General features: G+C 43.6%; 1 protein-coding gene across 11 annotated transcripts in view; it reads right to left on the bottom strand.

Moving 5' to 3' along the window:
* Positions 1-16319, bottom strand: part of CELF4 (CUGBP Elav-like family member 4) — a 692870-nt gene that overhangs the window by 55321 nt on the left and 621230 nt on the right. For all 11 annotated transcript variants that reach the window (XR_011805803.1, XM_072031183.1, XM_072031181.1 and 8 more), the window contains exon 8: positions 11738-11887. Coding sequence is in view for 10 of the 11 variants with exons in the window: in XM_072031183.1 (XP_071887284.1) it covers positions 11738-11887 (150 nt within the window). In the remaining variant the exon portion in view is untranslated. The remainder of the gene's footprint in view (positions 1-11737; positions 11888-16319) is intronic.

The following is a 16319-nucleotide window of genomic DNA, read 5'->3' as shown; positions in this document are numbered from 1 at the left end:
TGTGAAACTTTGAAGTCTAGCTCAAATACAACCAAAGCTGGTTAAGATTTTTTTTTCCTTTTCCCCTTTGGTTGATAGGGAGAGAAGAGAGAGTGAGAGAGAGTGAAACGTGTTGGATAAGCTCTTTCTTTATCTGCAGCAATAAAATATTTAAAGCAAAGCTTGGCTGAACCTCCAGTCCAAATGTCACCTTGGCCCTAATATTTCACTTCTTGTTATGAGTTTAATTTGTATTTATTGGTGCTGCATAGTTCTACATTTATTCAGTCCCTCCAGCTTCATACTTTTAGGATGATCCCTTAGGGAACTGCTGCTTTCCCCCCTCCTTCCCACCTTCTTCCCTCCTACAAGAGCAGAGGCGTAGCTGGAGGAAAGGGCTTGGAGGTTGCACCTGATGGGTCCTCTTAGAAGGAAACCTGCTGGTGCCGTTGACCTAGCCAAGGAGAGAGACTGGCTAGATGCCAAAGTGCATGATGCAGTGGCAAACATGAGTGCTACGGAACCAGGGAACATGGACAAAGTGCTTTGTTACAGATGCAATTATGGATTTGATCCTTAATGGCAAAGATTACCATTGATCATGATGGCAGCTTGTAAGGTCTCCTAGTACATTTATCTCCCCAAGTGCAAAGAGGAATGGTAAGACCAAACTTGGAGGGGAGAAACTCAGTTGGCTGGCTGAGTCTTGGAGGCTCCTACTGATTATGGGTATTACTGGGTCATCAGGGTGGTCACAGGAAGAAACAGGTGGGATTGTAGTCTTAGGCTGGAAGACGGCTGGTTGAATTGCTTTGGCAGGTGGGACTTTTGGCAGGTCCCACAGTGTGCATGTGAAATGGGAAAACACTGCATTACTGTAAGGATATGCACCCCTTGAAAAGGGGCAAGAGAACAATTCCTTAAAGCCTCTGGAGATCAGTGGAAGGCATAGCAGGGATGTAACCCTGTATTTTTCAAGTGTAGATGTTTTAGGAAACTGGAGGAAATGTTTGCAAAATATAAAGTCTGTTTTCCACTTACTCCTCCCATCTTGAAGAAGGGAGCGACCAAAGTCTATTCTTTTTAACCTTTGTTCAAACCTGTTTTCCTCTAAAAACAGGCTGTTGAGCATATTGCTACAGAAGAAAACGGAATGGTTATGAAAGGCTGAGTGATATAGCAGTTCCTGTGCTCCCCTGGGAGAAAGGATCTTAATAACTTGGACCCCCCAAACAGACCATGTGCTGTCACACAGAAGGTACATCCTGAGCAAGGTGAGAAAGGAGACATGTTAGAGGGAGCGAGTCTCTAAGAGAATTATGGTCTTGCAGTCTGAAGGAAAGGAGATGATCTACTGTGCCAGCCCCAAAGGCAACTGCCCTTTCTTGGTGGTACCCATCTGCTTATTGAGCTAGAAAAAGAAATTATCTTTGCTGCTCAGGAGATACACTCATAGCATTTCCTTTCTCTGCCCTAGGTTAGCCTAGCTGGAGCAGAAGGTCATACCTGTCAGAAACCACAAATCAGCTTCCCAGGGAGGCATGGTATAGGATGAGACACCAGGCCCCAAACTGGGCTGCTGGGGCTCACAGACTGATGCAGAGCACCTAGCTGATGTCCTGGGGCGTTACAGCAGTATGGGTGAACATTTCTTCCAAGGTGTCCGTGCTGGCATTGCTCAATCGGCAGGCCATGCAGAAAGACAGTGTAAAAGCTGAGGCTGGACTTGGGCATGCTGTTTCCTTCTCTGACATGCTGGCAATTAGCAATGACTGCCTCTCTGTTGATATGTGGAGCTGTACCTATTCAACTGTGGTCCTTTTCTTTCTTCCTTGTCTTAGGCGGGCATGCATGGAAACTGTCCACTCTCCAATCTATACCTGAGTCTGCATCCTGCCCACAATGACAAAACCCTCTGAAGAAGCTATTGCTCTGGCTTCTCGGCCCTGAGAGTGCAGGTTTGCCTTTCTTGAAGGAAACCTGATACTTCTACTGATTTTGATTTGGTCCAGGATAAAATCCTTCTCACAATTAAACACCTTTCCCTGGACCCAGTTCTTGACTTAGACCTTTCAACTGGATTAAATTGTGGTGGGGTTGATCACTTCCTCAGAGAGAAAGCATGTCATAAGTATCACATCATATGGATGATGAACGTGATGTCCTAGGACAGCTGCTGTCTTTATGCTAGTGCTAGAAACTGAGTGGGACCTCCCAGCTCACTGGGGAGCTCCTCCCCTTACCCCATGTGAGGATATCTTGCCTCTCTTCAGGGCCATACTCTGCCTGTCAAAAGTAAGCCATTCGGTGTAGGTAATATATGCTGAAAATCACCGTTCACCTTTAAGATTAAATATTAAAACTGGGCAAATGCTTTATTTAAAGGGTTTGGAACAACAGGCATTTAAATGCAGCCTTTTTCCCTCCCACACAAAGCTTTTAGAGTTCATTATTTCCCTGAGCCTTCAGGACTTGTCAGCAAGGGGAGTATCTAACTGGGAGTTTCTTTCTCAAGAGACTGTTTTGTGCCCCAGATTACAGAGAGAAATTCCTCCTGGCTCACAGCACATGCAAGTCAATGGGATAACTCATCCCTTTATTTCAGTCAGCTTTGATCCAAGCTGGGAATCATTTACTAACAGGTAAAGAAGATGCAAGGTGTCTGTGGCTAGCCTGACACACAGGACTGCAACACTGGACCAAGAGTCCAGTGTTTTCAATGCTCTTGAAAAGGAGAAAAGCAAAAGCACCTCTGGGCTGTAGCACCAAATCCCATGGGGAGGCAGCAGCCCCCACTTCGGCGTTTTGTGTTTTGTTCAGAGCCTCATGCCCTACCTTGGCTGTTTGGGAGAGGCAGTTGTGGCGATTCACCACCTGCAAGGATTTAACTTGGGAGTTCTTAAAAATAAAAGCGATGACCTTTGCTCACTGAAGAATTCATCTTCCTTAGCTCTGATGGTGTGTTTACTCAGCAAATGAAGATGTGACTTCAGTACAGTGGATGTGCCCATGCTGGCCAACTTGGGCTAGGAAGAGGCAGGGACACAGGCTCCAGGGCTGGCTGGGTACCCTGGCATGAAACCAGGGTAGCTTGGGCAGCCATGAGCATATCTTCATGCTGCCACTCGCTGTGCCAGATGAATTAAACTTAGTGAAGGGCATAACCGCCTGTTCTCCCAGCTGTAGTATGGATGAAGCCAATGGTTGGTATGGATCCAGAAATCTCAAGACACTGATTAGACATTTGAAGAGGTTGTGGCCATGCTGTGTTCAGCAAAGTGACAGCCCTCCTACATACTAATGACCAGTGTGAAGTTCAGGAAGGGCTCAGATGTATGAGGGGCTCATGATCCAGAGCTAACCTGCCCCAGGGTTGTTTGTAACTGTAGGATGGAGCGTAATGTATGCTAAAATTTATAGTGGTGGGGAGATGTAAATCATTTTTGTGTCTCAGCAAGAGACCAGGAAGGAAAGTTGCTTTACTCTTGGTAAGATGCACATAACGTAATATGATTGTGCTCCTCTAAGGTAGATTTACACTGTCTCTGTGACCCCTTCTTCCCACACAGCTGACAAGTCTTCTCTGTTACTGCAAATATTAGTTGAAGTTAGTATGGCAACAACTAATGGATCTGACATCCCTGGGATATGACAGACAAAATTCAGAAATGGGGAAACTTTCTGCATCGTGAGCCTTTCTTTCAATTTTTTATGAATAGTTCTGAATTTTTCAAGTATCCTTTTCAAGAGAGTGATCACTGCATTCTGATAATGGTTACACACTGTCAAAAAAACATACCAAACTAACATCCATGCAAACATGCATAATAATGCTGCACCCTCGTTCCTGCAACTTGTCCTCACAAGCACTCCCTGTAACGGTGCTCATTTTATAGATGACATGTTGTCTGTGCTGTTTGTGCTGGGGTTCAAGTCCACTGTGATCTAGAAGGTGAATAGCTAAGCAAGGCCAGGTAAGATCTACGGGAATGTGGGAGACACTAGATGAGGAACAAGAATATCATAAAGGACCTACAAGGGCTTTTGGACCAGAACGCGTGTATATCTATGTTGTAACATCAGGAAAAGACCTCAAATGTGTACAAATTTGCCCATTGTTACCATTTGAAATAGCTTTCCTTGTCATCATATTCATGAAGATCTTATGACCAATATACAGACATTTGAGAGATCAATCGTGATGTAATGTGATTAAATGGGAATCAGATGGTGAAGTGAAAAAAAGCAGAGAAGCTCCCGAGAGGCCAGAGGACAAGTATCAATCACATCAGCCCCACTGAAGTTAGTGTAGCCGTGCTGCTTTACAGAAGCTGAGGATCTGGCCTTGCCAGGGCAAACTAAAGGTGTACTGTGAAAACAGATGCTAATAGTAACTTCATTTGGCAGCTCAGGGCAAGAGCCTTATCCCTGGACATTGCCTCTATATTAATTTGATAATTTCCATATCTCCACGGGAAAAATTCTGCTCAGATACTATTGTCTCTTTGCAAGACAATCCTGGCCAAGATGCCACAAGGTGACCATGGCAGATAACCTTCCATAAACCTGGAGACATAAAACAAGCCAATGACCTACTATATAGCCATAAATATAAATTTAACGAAGGCAGCACTTATTCATTAGGCAGAAGTCAAGAAATGACTCCCAAGTCCTTCAAAGAAAGTAGATCTGTTAATGTCACTTTCTGAATCCTTTGCCTGATGCCAAAAACCAGGGATGATTTCCCAAGTCAGCACGAAATACCAGTGCTTTAAAATTAACATCAGGAAGCTTTCCTACTACTGATATAACTCTAGATTGAAGTCCAACTTTTTAAGGGAGCATTCAGGTAGTGTTAGACCCCACATTTAGCTTTTTTCAGAGAATGAAAGGGTGGAGGTGGCAGTAAGGAGCACACTGCTAAAAATAAATAAAATTAGTTTAAGGGATGTTCTATAAGGAATCCCTCCTGAGATGCCTGTAGCCCAGCTATGGTCCCTGCTACTGAGCTGTTATGTGGGTGCCCCAGGTGGAAATGGTTGTAGGACAGAGGGCTGGAGTCTGCTGTGAATCTCAGGGATGAAATCAGGAGGAACTGCACTGAAACCAGTGGAGGTGGTGAGGCAAAACTATTCTGGTTACTGCCTGGAAGCAGAAGGCTCCAGTTTCTGAGAGACAAAACAGGGCCTGGCAAATCTTGGGCCCCTGCACACCCTAGGATTTCACTTTGATAGAAGGAGCTAGCAAACCTTTCACCTATATGATATACCCTCAAAACCCTTCTTTTCACTGACTGCATTGCCTGGCAGTCTTGCTTTATTTCACCTATTTCACCCTATTTTCCAGCACTGCTCCCTTCACTGATCTACAAAAGCATGTAATCACTTGGATCCACAGCTTTGTGCTTTGCCCCATCTATTCATTCCTCTCACAGACCCAGGCGTATCTTACACCTCTCCCTGGACCTGTCTCTGCAGCCTCTGAGAGGGCAGATGCGGGGTGCAGGGTGATCAAATGGAGCCAGCACTGCTCAGTCAGGGTGGGGGGTACATAAAATAATGATAGCACGACAAATCAAAGTGAAGGCCAGGATTAAAATAAATAAATAAATAACTGAGTGGGAGGGCTCTATTCACCTTCTCCTTAAATCCAATTTAAATCACTCTCTACAGCCCTAATCTATATCCATAATTATATCATTTCGTACAACAAGCTTGCGAGAGGTCTTAAGAAATTTATGTAGATTAAAATTCATGGGTGCCATAGTACAGATTCCATATTATTAAGATTGATTAGGACAGCTGATGCTGTGATTAAAGAAGCCAGCGTTTACTGTTGTAATTAATTAGGTATTCAGACACAACAATAACTGCAATAATAGAAAGAATGTGCTGATCCGGCAGAAAACAGAGACTGATTCTGTGTTTTATAGTCTCGTTTTGTCATTTAGGACACCACTCAGTCAAAGACATGTTGTCCTATTGTCTCTTCCTGTACCAATCAGGGGAGCCATGAAACCCAGGGAATTTGTGCCCCCGCTCCATCTCATGGGTTAGAAATACCTTTTTGTAGTGTCATCAGGCATAGGAGATGCTTGTTTAGGACAACAAATGGCCACACTATGGAATTCATATAGTGCATCCCTGGAAATCAGGATTATCCTTAGTATATTCCTAATAGTCCTGCCTCCAAGCCTCATCCACAATTGGGCCCCTGCTGAGATGGGTGCTGTGCAAACACACAGTACGAGTCATGTCTGCCCATGAAGATCTTCCAGTGGGCAAAGCAAGAAAGACACAGAAGACTCAGAAATGCAGCAAGGTGAAGGTGGTTGCCCAAGGAGATGTACTAATTCAACAGCAGAGACAGGACCAGGCTTCCCTCCTGTTGCCTGAGCCCATAAACACATAAATTGTGGTCAGGTTTTTAAAGCTATTAGGGCACTTAACTCCATATTTTTTTGGGAGCTTGCTCTAAGTCACCTCTGAAAAATAAAGCTCAAGGTGTTAACTCACTTAGGTACTTCTGAAAACTTTAATGCAGTGCCTGCTTTGTATTTACACCTTCTTCCAGATCAGAGGAGAAAACACTTTGGCTCTGGAAAGGCTCCCACAGCTGCCTTAAACAACCTCATTCATTATGGCTGCAGCGTGATCGCTGGAAGTACACAGCATCATTAAAGTAGCTTAGACTACAATTGAAGATGGCAACTTATTATATTTTTAATGAGTGCATTCCTTCACTTATTTATTTTACCAGTAAAGCGTGGTTTATGGCACGTGGCAGATTGTTACAAATGGGTCAAATAAATGCTTCCCAGTCATAATGATGTTTCAGGAGCTCACTGTTGCATTTTTTGAACTGCTGATACAGGATATGAGAGGGAAAGCTCTCACTCAGGGATTTAGGGTGGACAAACACAACGAAGCTAAAGATTTCCTATAGCAAGCAACCTAGCCTCAGGGCTGCTGAGCCAGGTAATTTCTAGGGCATGGTGTCTGACCAGACTGAATGCTATGGGGCTTGACTTTCATCCTGGACCTCCTACAGGTGCAGGAATGTCACTCCTTGTCTGTTCTTCTTGTTCACCTGCTCTTGAAACTCTGTGTGACCCCTTTGAAATGTCAGGGCATGCGCTGGGGTGGGGGTGGCCAGTCCCTTTGTCTGCTTGCACATAGGAATCCCTGATCCTGGCCAATGCCACCAGAGGGTGTCTGTTGTGATCGGACCCATCCTGTGACTGACTGGCCTGGAGCAGCAGCCTGCCCATCAGCAATGCTGCTAGCTAATTGAGAAGCTAATAGATAAGGTTGCCATATCAGCATGCCAGCAACTCCTCCCCTACAAAATGAGCTTGGGTAATGATGATAATTACAGATGGAGCCTGAATCCTGTCTCTGCTGGCAGCGGATGAAACTGGTTACTGCCCGACGGCTCTTTGTTGAGCCAAGGAAAATGAATTTATGGTGTTGCATCAGTTCCTAAGACATGAGTTTCTATAGCGCAGGAATTCACCTGTGGGGGACACCTCTGCTGCCAGTCTCAGCTGTGGCTTGGAAAGGTGGGCTTAAAGGCTTGGCTGCCCAGTAGTACTGACAGCTAGTCCTCACCAGAGAGGAGTGGGCCTCAAGTAGGGCATGAAGTGGAGTTTGCTGTCTTGCTAGCCCAGATGTGCCTACTGCATAAGCAAAGGGGAGTGGAGGGACTTCTGCAGTGTCTGCAATGAGGAGTTATAAAGCTATTCCTGGCTGTGCTAGGCAGTCAGAAACAGCAGCACTGAGAGCTGTGAATGAGGTAACATATTTACAGTGCATTATGGACAGCTGAGGAAAGTCTTGTTTTGTTGCCCTCAGTCACCAGACTAAGTGCACTGAAGAAACCAGCATCCTGGAAAACATTCCCCATCTGAAGCTCCTCAACGTTACCCTACTGCTGGATCCACCCCTGGCTCTAGTTGGGCTGGACACCCCCTGGCCTGGGATAGTATGGGCTAAATTTATGCTTCCTAGGCACATCACTTGGCAGAAGATGACAGAGCGCCCACTCTTTTCTGAGTGCTGTGCTCTGTGCACCCTTCCAGTTCCCTCATTTTGAGTCACTGAACCTGTGACAGTTGTTTCTGTCTCTTTCTCTTGTTCGATATCCTTAGATCTCCCAGTTTTCTCCTGTCGCCTTCCTCTTCTCTTCCTGAGGAGGCTTTATTTTTGCAGCAAGCATTTTGTCTAGATCCTCACAATGCAATCCAGTAGGGGCAAGACCCATTCCTGGAGAGCAGAATTTTGATGGTGTGAAACACAGCAGAAACCAGTGCAGATGGCCTCCACTGCCATTGTAGGTCACACACTTAGAAGACAGGCACCGGGCTCTTGGTGGCTAAGAAGTGTTGGCAGAAGAGTGCAATCCTTGTTACTATGATGAATGTGAAAATGGCAAATGCTCTTGTGCTGCTGCAAAGTGACTTGCCAGATCATGGCACAACAGATTATGCTCTTTGTCCACACCATGTGTTGTGACACATTGCCATGTTCAATAGCTCTGCAAGTTGAAATACTAAAGGGCAGGCACTAATGCACAAAAAGGCCAAATCTCCAGAGGGACCCATACTAGTTGAAGGAGAAGATTTTGCTCCCTTGTGATTCTGTCCATGCCAAAAAAGTGCCCCGTTAAACATTATGTTGAGCTTGGAGAAGGTGTGAGCATGGCTTGCAAAGCGTATGTCTGCAAGCATATGTCTGAATTGTTTTCTGGTGGTGCTGCATGGATCCATAGCCCAACCAAAGTCACAGAAAGAGAGAACTCCTGCAGGGACTGTAGCTGAGATCAAAGATCTGGTGAGTAGGGATGTCCGACCTGCTCTTGCCTTTGCCCCAGAGTCATGAGATTTTCAGTAGTGAAAAACCTAAGACCCAAAAGATACCGTGTGTCTGTTCCTGCTCCAGACAAAGGGAATATTAAAAGGAACATTGGTGAAGACAGAAAAAAAAAAGTGAAACTACAGGGCAAATGCAACTACATGATTTGGACCTGCTTTTATAGAGCAAAGACTGGAGTTCTGAAGTCATTTAGATGCAACATCAAAAATATTATAGCTAGACACAAAGGTGGACATGTAGACAAAGCACACAATTAATGGGATTTATTTGGGTCGGAATGATGTGGATGTCATGCCTCTACAGATTTTGATGGTCCTGTTTTGCTATTTTCAGGCAACAAAGCACATTCTGCTACAGGATATAATGGTCAGAACCCACATTTCAGTTTTTTTTTTGGTGGAGTATGAAAGAGTATCTGAGAGCAAAATTCAGGCATTAAACAATATATAGCAAGTCATAACCATAGCAAGACTAGTCTTGCTATGGTTACATACATAATACTGCAGCACTCTTGGCCACTTTCAGAATGAGAAATATATCATAAAAGAAAATTGTTTGGAAGGAAGTTGCTGACTTTGAATAGGGACTGGCATGTTCTTTTCTTCTCTATAGTGTTAGTGCAATTGCATGCTTAGCTTTAATATTTTATTTCCACCCTTGCATTCAGAAATGCAGAACCACAGGGCAGTGCCAATAACAGATGCTACAGAGGAAAGTGCGAAAAATCCCATAATGAACAATGATGGAATAAGCTGCCCAGTGATGAAAATTTCTTTCTAACCCCAAGCAATTAGTGGCTGGATTATATCATAAAACATGAAGGTTTGTGTCTTTTCTACATTTTTATCCAGTCTAATGTGACTGTAGATGTTCTCATTATCCACATAAATGTCTAATCCTTTTATATATTTATTTATTTTTTAATGCTGGTAAGCTCCAGGCCTCAATAAAGCCTGTGGCAAGGAATAAAGTTTTGGAGAGTGCATTAATGCTCATGAGAAGGAAGAGAATATGGTGGAGTAAACACATGATGTATCCTACACCTAACCTGCTACAAAGGAGCTATCTGTCAAGGTTTCATTGCTACTGGGGACAGGCAGAAATAAAATGAGCGGTAAGGTTCTGGCTGACCACTTTACACCTCTGCTATCACTTAGGATGTCGCTGAGTTATGAGTAAGCTGAGCCCTAGGAAGGACCAATGTATTGCTGAGGACATGCCGAGGTAAATTCCAACTTCACAGAAAGCCAAATACTTGGAACTCAGCTCTACTGGCAGAGGGGAGACCCTCATCCTGCAGGCAAGTGAAGCAAGGATGACTTTTACCTTTCAGTGTGTTAGGCTTTTGGTGTTTGTGCATGGACTTACTATGGACTGCTGGCTGAATGACTCTCAAAAACTCAGAGAAGATCACATTAAGGCCATTGACTTTCATATAATCTTAGATGAAATACCTAACTCAAAGCTTTCTTTAATTATGGGAGTATTTGGAGGTAATAATGAAAGCTCAAATCATTATGATTCATCTAGAGAGATCATCTTTTCTCGGATATCTGCAGTAATGTATCATGGAAAATTAGCTAAGAGGAGCTAGATAAAGCAGAAAAAAAAGATAGATGTAGAAATGGGTGGATAAACAGAGAGATGATGGACTGGCAAACAGGTAGATGCTTAGATGAACCAATGGGTATATTTATATCACCTTTCTTGCTGTGATGGCTCAGCGAGCACACTAAGGCTTCCTTCAATCTTCTGATGCCTCCTCATAAGCTACCAAGAGCTCCCCATCCCTCTAACCTGCTACAAACTTGTACACATGTCTAACTCCTAGCACAGTAAGTCCCTTGATTTCAATTCTGCTTAAAGTTGAACTTATAGCTAAATGTTTACGAGGTGTATGTGGGAAGAAATTATAACTATTTTTTTCAATACTCTTGATATTTCTGGACTTTCCTTTGCTGCATTCACAGTTGTTTTGTGTTCTTTTTTTTTTTAATTTTATTATTTTTTTTCCAGTGACTTTGGCCAGTAACTAGGCAAGACTTTTGCACTTCTGTGTTATGTGATATTTTTCCTTGTAGCTCATAAAGTCCCAATTGATGTTGAATATTTTGAGTTTTCAGGACTGGTTGAAGTGGAAAGATTTCTTTTTTTTTTTTTTTCTTTTTTTTTTCTTTTTTTTTTTATTAGGGTTTTTGCAGGATTTTTGGCTGGAGTATCTGACTGAATGTTTGACTTCCTAACAGAGTAGATTAATCTGAGTGCCCCAGGGTAAAATACACCTTTGCCAGCTGGTGACTAGGATCAAATAGTAAAATTTATTTAAAATGTTATTGTTATGATTGGTATTATTAGTATACACCAATTGGTTAGGAAAATCTTTCCAGCAAAAGCACAGCCTGGAGCAGAGGGCCGTATCAAATCCTGAGGACTGTGGAAAGATGTTAGTGCACAATAAGGAACCCTAAGTTCTTGGTGATTACAGCTTCAATGTGTTCATATATTTGGTATGTACCAGTACAGAGGCAGGTACTTATTCTTTAATCTGCCTCATTCATTCCTGACTGCCAGGACTTGCAAAATTACCCCTTCAATACTGGATCTTTTGAGTTTGTCACAGTCTATGAATCCTAGCAGCTGTGCCTTGGTGGTGTACCACTAAAGGGTGAAGCTGAGCCAGTTCTGTGTCTGTATTGAGACAGCTTCACTCTTCAGACCTGGTAAGGCAACAGGGTTTGAATGCAGCTGTTATTTTGGAGACCAGCACCCACTGCCTGTGCCCATGGTCTGAAGGTGCAAGGTACAATCCTTCCGAAGCAGCTTACACTACTTCAGATGTAGATGATTTCCCTAGGACTGAAGGAGCCGGCTGTGGTCTGACTTACCTGGATAAGGGTGGATGCCATTAGCAAACACGGCTTCTGCGGCGGGCTGCCCATTAGCCTGCGGCGGGAGGCCAGTGAAACCATTCACCCCAATTGGAGATGGGATGCTAGGCACAGCTGGTGCAGTTATGCCAGGAGGCGTGCTTCCACCTGCAAGTGAGGAGAACACAAAATTAAAGCTGATGAGTACTCGAAGCAATAACTACCTGGAGAAAGCTACTGACACAGCAGCTGTGATCACCACGCAGAAGCCTTCTGATAACTCAAGAAATGAAAAATCTTCCAAATTTTCTCACAACTAAAGGGACTGCTCACACCATCACAGGATAAACTTGTCATTGCTCCCCTATTTGGAAAGCACTTAACATAAGAACGGCTTGCAAAGCTTCCTTCAACAGAGAGGCATGTTTTTGGTGATCTATCTCTAGACTAGATCCACGGCTAACATCAAGTCATAGAAGACACTAGGAATATCACGCTTCCTCCTCAACTCTCTCCCTGGAGTACTACATGTTTAATGGCTTAATAAGTAGGAATTTCTTTCCTAGATATCATTTAGCACCAAAAACAAATTCACAGTCCCACCTTTCTACAGTTTCTCTTTGGAGATGTCAGCTTTGTGGGTGTAGTGATTTTCAGGGCTACTCTTTCTGCACTCTCTCATGAATACACATTTAAAGTGCAAACTAAACTTCCTCAGCATCAGAGATGCTGAAAAGATTTGGCAAGTTGATTTATAGCCTAAAGGCATCCCTTGATACATTTTTTAGTGTTGATGTTTGGCCCCAGCCTGACTTTGTAGAGTTTTAGTAAGGATCTCACACTGAAAAGGGGCAAAAGTTGTGCTAGATTTGTTTTTTCATGGAACCATACTCCTCCCCTTCTTCCCAGCCCCCTGCCATGGGGGGCTGCAATGCTGCTATTTCAGAGAAACAATTTAATTGTAAGTTTTGGGTGGGATCCTGTGAAGAAGGACCTTCACACTGGTGAAGAAATCTTAAATTTCTGAGGGGAGAATAAAATCTCTCTGCTATCTTATTGTCTTCTCCTATGCCAGTTTAAAATGACTGGACAGTCTGTGCTTCTTGAATCATTTTCAGGATGCTTCTGGAGACCCCAAATCAGTTTTCAATATGTATGAAACCATACTTTTCTCTTGCCAACTGTGGGTGAAGCTAAACTATCTTATCTTCAGCAATATCCTTCTGTGTCAGGGTATACTACTGACTGAAAGTACCATTTTTGCAGGAAACTTTTTTTTAAACTGATTGAAGAAATTTTCTTCGCCATAGCAGTACACCACGATGGGTCAGTCCAACAACACGCTATCGACTACTTAAATCAGTGTTGGTACTTTAAGAGAGCCAGTAAGATTCATGAGCTGTTTCTATATGTTCTGATTTGAGCAGCCCAACAAGCAGGCAATATTTCATCTCTTTTCTTATACTCTGAGCAGACAAGCTGCTGCTTTCCCTTTGCTTATTTAAATGGTGTTGGCCTTTAAAAATGTCCTCAGTGGGGATACTGGGAGCCGGTGGTGGCAAACCCAGTCCAAAGGCAATGCTCGAAGCATATGCCATCAAATTGCAAATCACAAAGGCTAGTTAAAATTTCAGTTTCTTTTCTGGATCTCTCCTTTATTTGCATAGGCAATGTAAGTAGTTTTTTCTAAAATTGCAGCAAGGGATTTGCGCTTGCTATTTTGTGCATGTATAAGGAAGTTTAGGCAAATTCATTGCAATTCTTTAATTTTCTTCTTTTAAAGAACCCCCTGGAGAGGTCAGATCTGTAGTCGGAGGAGGACTGGCATAATGCCACCACAGAGAACAAATGGCACTGCTGCATGCCAGTTGTGGATTTCATCCCCAGTTTGAGGCATCTTACTGCAGCTACACCAGGTGCAGATTTACAGCATGGAAGGAGAGGGGCACGAAGGGAGAAGGGAAGAAAGGAAGCCTAAATGAACTTTCATTTCTAGTCCTATCTTTGCAGGAAACAGTGAGGCATAAGTAACCAGGAAGACCCACTTTTCCCTCAGATTATAACAATTACGGGAGAAAAGCAAAATATGCACCAAGCTTTCAGTGACACCAAATTAATTTCCTAGCAGTTGTGGACTATTGTGCAAAATAAACCTGATTCTTTTAGGGAATCATCAAAATGCAGGCAAATAGGATAAAGTTATTATGGTCTGAACTACCCACTGGGACTGCCTACTGCTCTGCATTGACTGCAGGCAATCCAGATGACTAGTTCAAACTGGATGTCTCATTTTTCTATGGTTAAAGCCATGTGAAATGCACCCTGTCTCTAGTCTGTTAGATCTGCCTGGATCCAAGACTCTTGAAGTTCCCAGGTCCCTTGGGAACTCATGAACATCAATGAACTCATGGCCTTGACCTTAGAAACCCACTGTCCTGGGGGCTGGATTAGGAATGCTGCAGAAGCAGGTTCTGGTATGAAAGGGAGGTGAGAACCCGAGGGGCCTGAGGATACCAGCACAGAGGCACGGTGCCCAGCCAATACCTCCAATGCCTTTAGGAATTCTGTGTTACCAAAGTCTTTTTTCTAGCACAGTTTTTCTTTTTGCTTAGGAAAGATCAAAACACATATTTTTTTTTTTCCCCTCAATGTTCCAAACACTTTTTCTAACGCCTGTTTTTCACAGAACTTTGAAATGTTTCATTTTCATTCCAAGTCAGAACAAAGATATACTTCAATGACTGGAAATCCTGCTATGAAGCAGGATGATCATTTTCCATTTGGCTTTCTGAATGCTAACAAAAGCCAGCAGGAGAATTCACTTTAGGCTTCAGATATCTCCTGGCTACTCAGAAATTGCTGCTAGTGTTGTAGGCTTGCTTGCTCAGACGTATGTGAAACATTTTCTATGCATCTTATCACAAGCTTTGCGAGTGTGGCAGTAATACAAGGAGTCATTTCAAAGTCTAAACATTTCACCCAAGAAATAATTGCCATTGGACATCTCCACAACCCATTACAGAGGTTTTACATGAAGTAAGCTACACACTCAAGGTAAATCTGCAATAATGCCAAAATGCATGGGCTGCACGACTGAGAATATGTCATAGGGAAACTGCAGAATCTGCCACCATGAAAGAGATCAAGGGACCATCTAAACCAGCATCTTATTTTCAGTAATGACCAGTCATGGATGCTCTGGAAAGCATGTAAAAGACATGAGCTTTCTTTCCTCCTGTATTCTGACAATAAGAGTTTAACAGTTCCCAGAAGGCAGTGGGCACCTCAGAAGAAGAGCAGAACTTAGAAGAAGAGCTAGGATATTTTCCGTGTCCTGGATATCATGGCAGACATAGGATTTGGCTGTTGTACTGGTATTTATGCACCTGTGTCACAGGACTGCTAATTCTGAAGACATTTATACTCAAAAGGGTTTGTGCTCTTTTGTGGTGAGGCCATCATGAGCCACAGCCTGGATTCAGCTTTCCAGGCCCTGAGAGCATTTGAATTCCAGGCATTCTTTGTTTGACATTCTCTCTGCTCCCACCAACACAAAACAAATCTAGCTAATGCAAATATGATAATCTTTCCAGCAGCGGGTTTAAAGGGTGCACATATAATTTAGCCACTTTTCTATTTGGATTCGCAGTAGCTTCATCGACTCTTTGTTTATACATTTATCGTTGTGTAAACATATATTTCAAAATGTATGGTGTAAGATTTTCAAGTCAAGCACTTTTTCTTGGTTCTCCATGAGTTCATGTGGAATGAGATCTTTCTCTCTTTCTCTCCTTTCCCCTCCACACCCTCATATTCTAATACAATCTGACCCAGTAGCTGCTGACATTGTTCCCAGCTACAGATTGCAAAGAAGCTAAGCTGTGTGCTAATGGGGAGGTTTTCTTTGGCAGACAGAAGTCAGCAGAACTGGATTCATTAGAACTGGATTCAACAGCCTCCAAGCCTGCTCTGCCACAGTACCTTATCTCCCTGCCATCCAGCGTTTCTCTGCCATGAGGTATCTTTCCTGGCTGCTCTGTCAGTTGGCCCTTTCCTGCTCCAGTGCTGGTGCAGATTTCTCCATGTTCAGCAGTGAAGCTGCTCTCTTACAGCTCTGCTCTGCAGGAGTCCCAGATCTTGCCTTCCTACCACTCACTGCACCATGACTGGCTCAGGCCTAGCTCACTCCTGCCACATCTCACCCCAAACCCTTGTCAAGCTGCTCCTCTCCAGGCTAGCTCAGTGCTTCAGCACATTGCTCACTGCAATGCCATGTCACTGAGCTCAGTCTCACCTCCAGGACCTCTCACAGGAACAATTGGCATCACCTCTGGGACACATCTGTCCCAAACTGTCCCTTAGAAATGGTCCTTCTCTGCAGTTACATCTTTGTATCTTCTGCTCCCCTACCAGACTCAGCAGTATACTGCAAACCTTTCCAAATTCTCACTTATTTCATGGTTTGGCCCTGCTTCCCCAGGTGCCACCCTAGTCTCCTGCTCTTAGGCTACCCGCCACTGCATGACTACCTGTCCTGTCCTGTCCTGGACCTGTTCCTGCCCAAAGGATTTCCTTGTGCTTCAAGCCCCTGGAAGTCCAG

This window comes from Anas platyrhynchos, chromosome Z (genome assembly GCF_047663525.1).
Source record: "Anas platyrhynchos isolate ZD024472 breed Pekin duck chromosome Z, IASCAAS_PekinDuck_T2T, whole genome shotgun sequence".
Lineage (NCBI taxonomy): Eukaryota > Metazoa > Chordata > Aves > Anseriformes > Anatidae > Anas > Anas platyrhynchos.
Note: the sequence above shows the minus strand (reverse complement) of the source record. Positions and strands in the feature narration are given on the sequence as shown.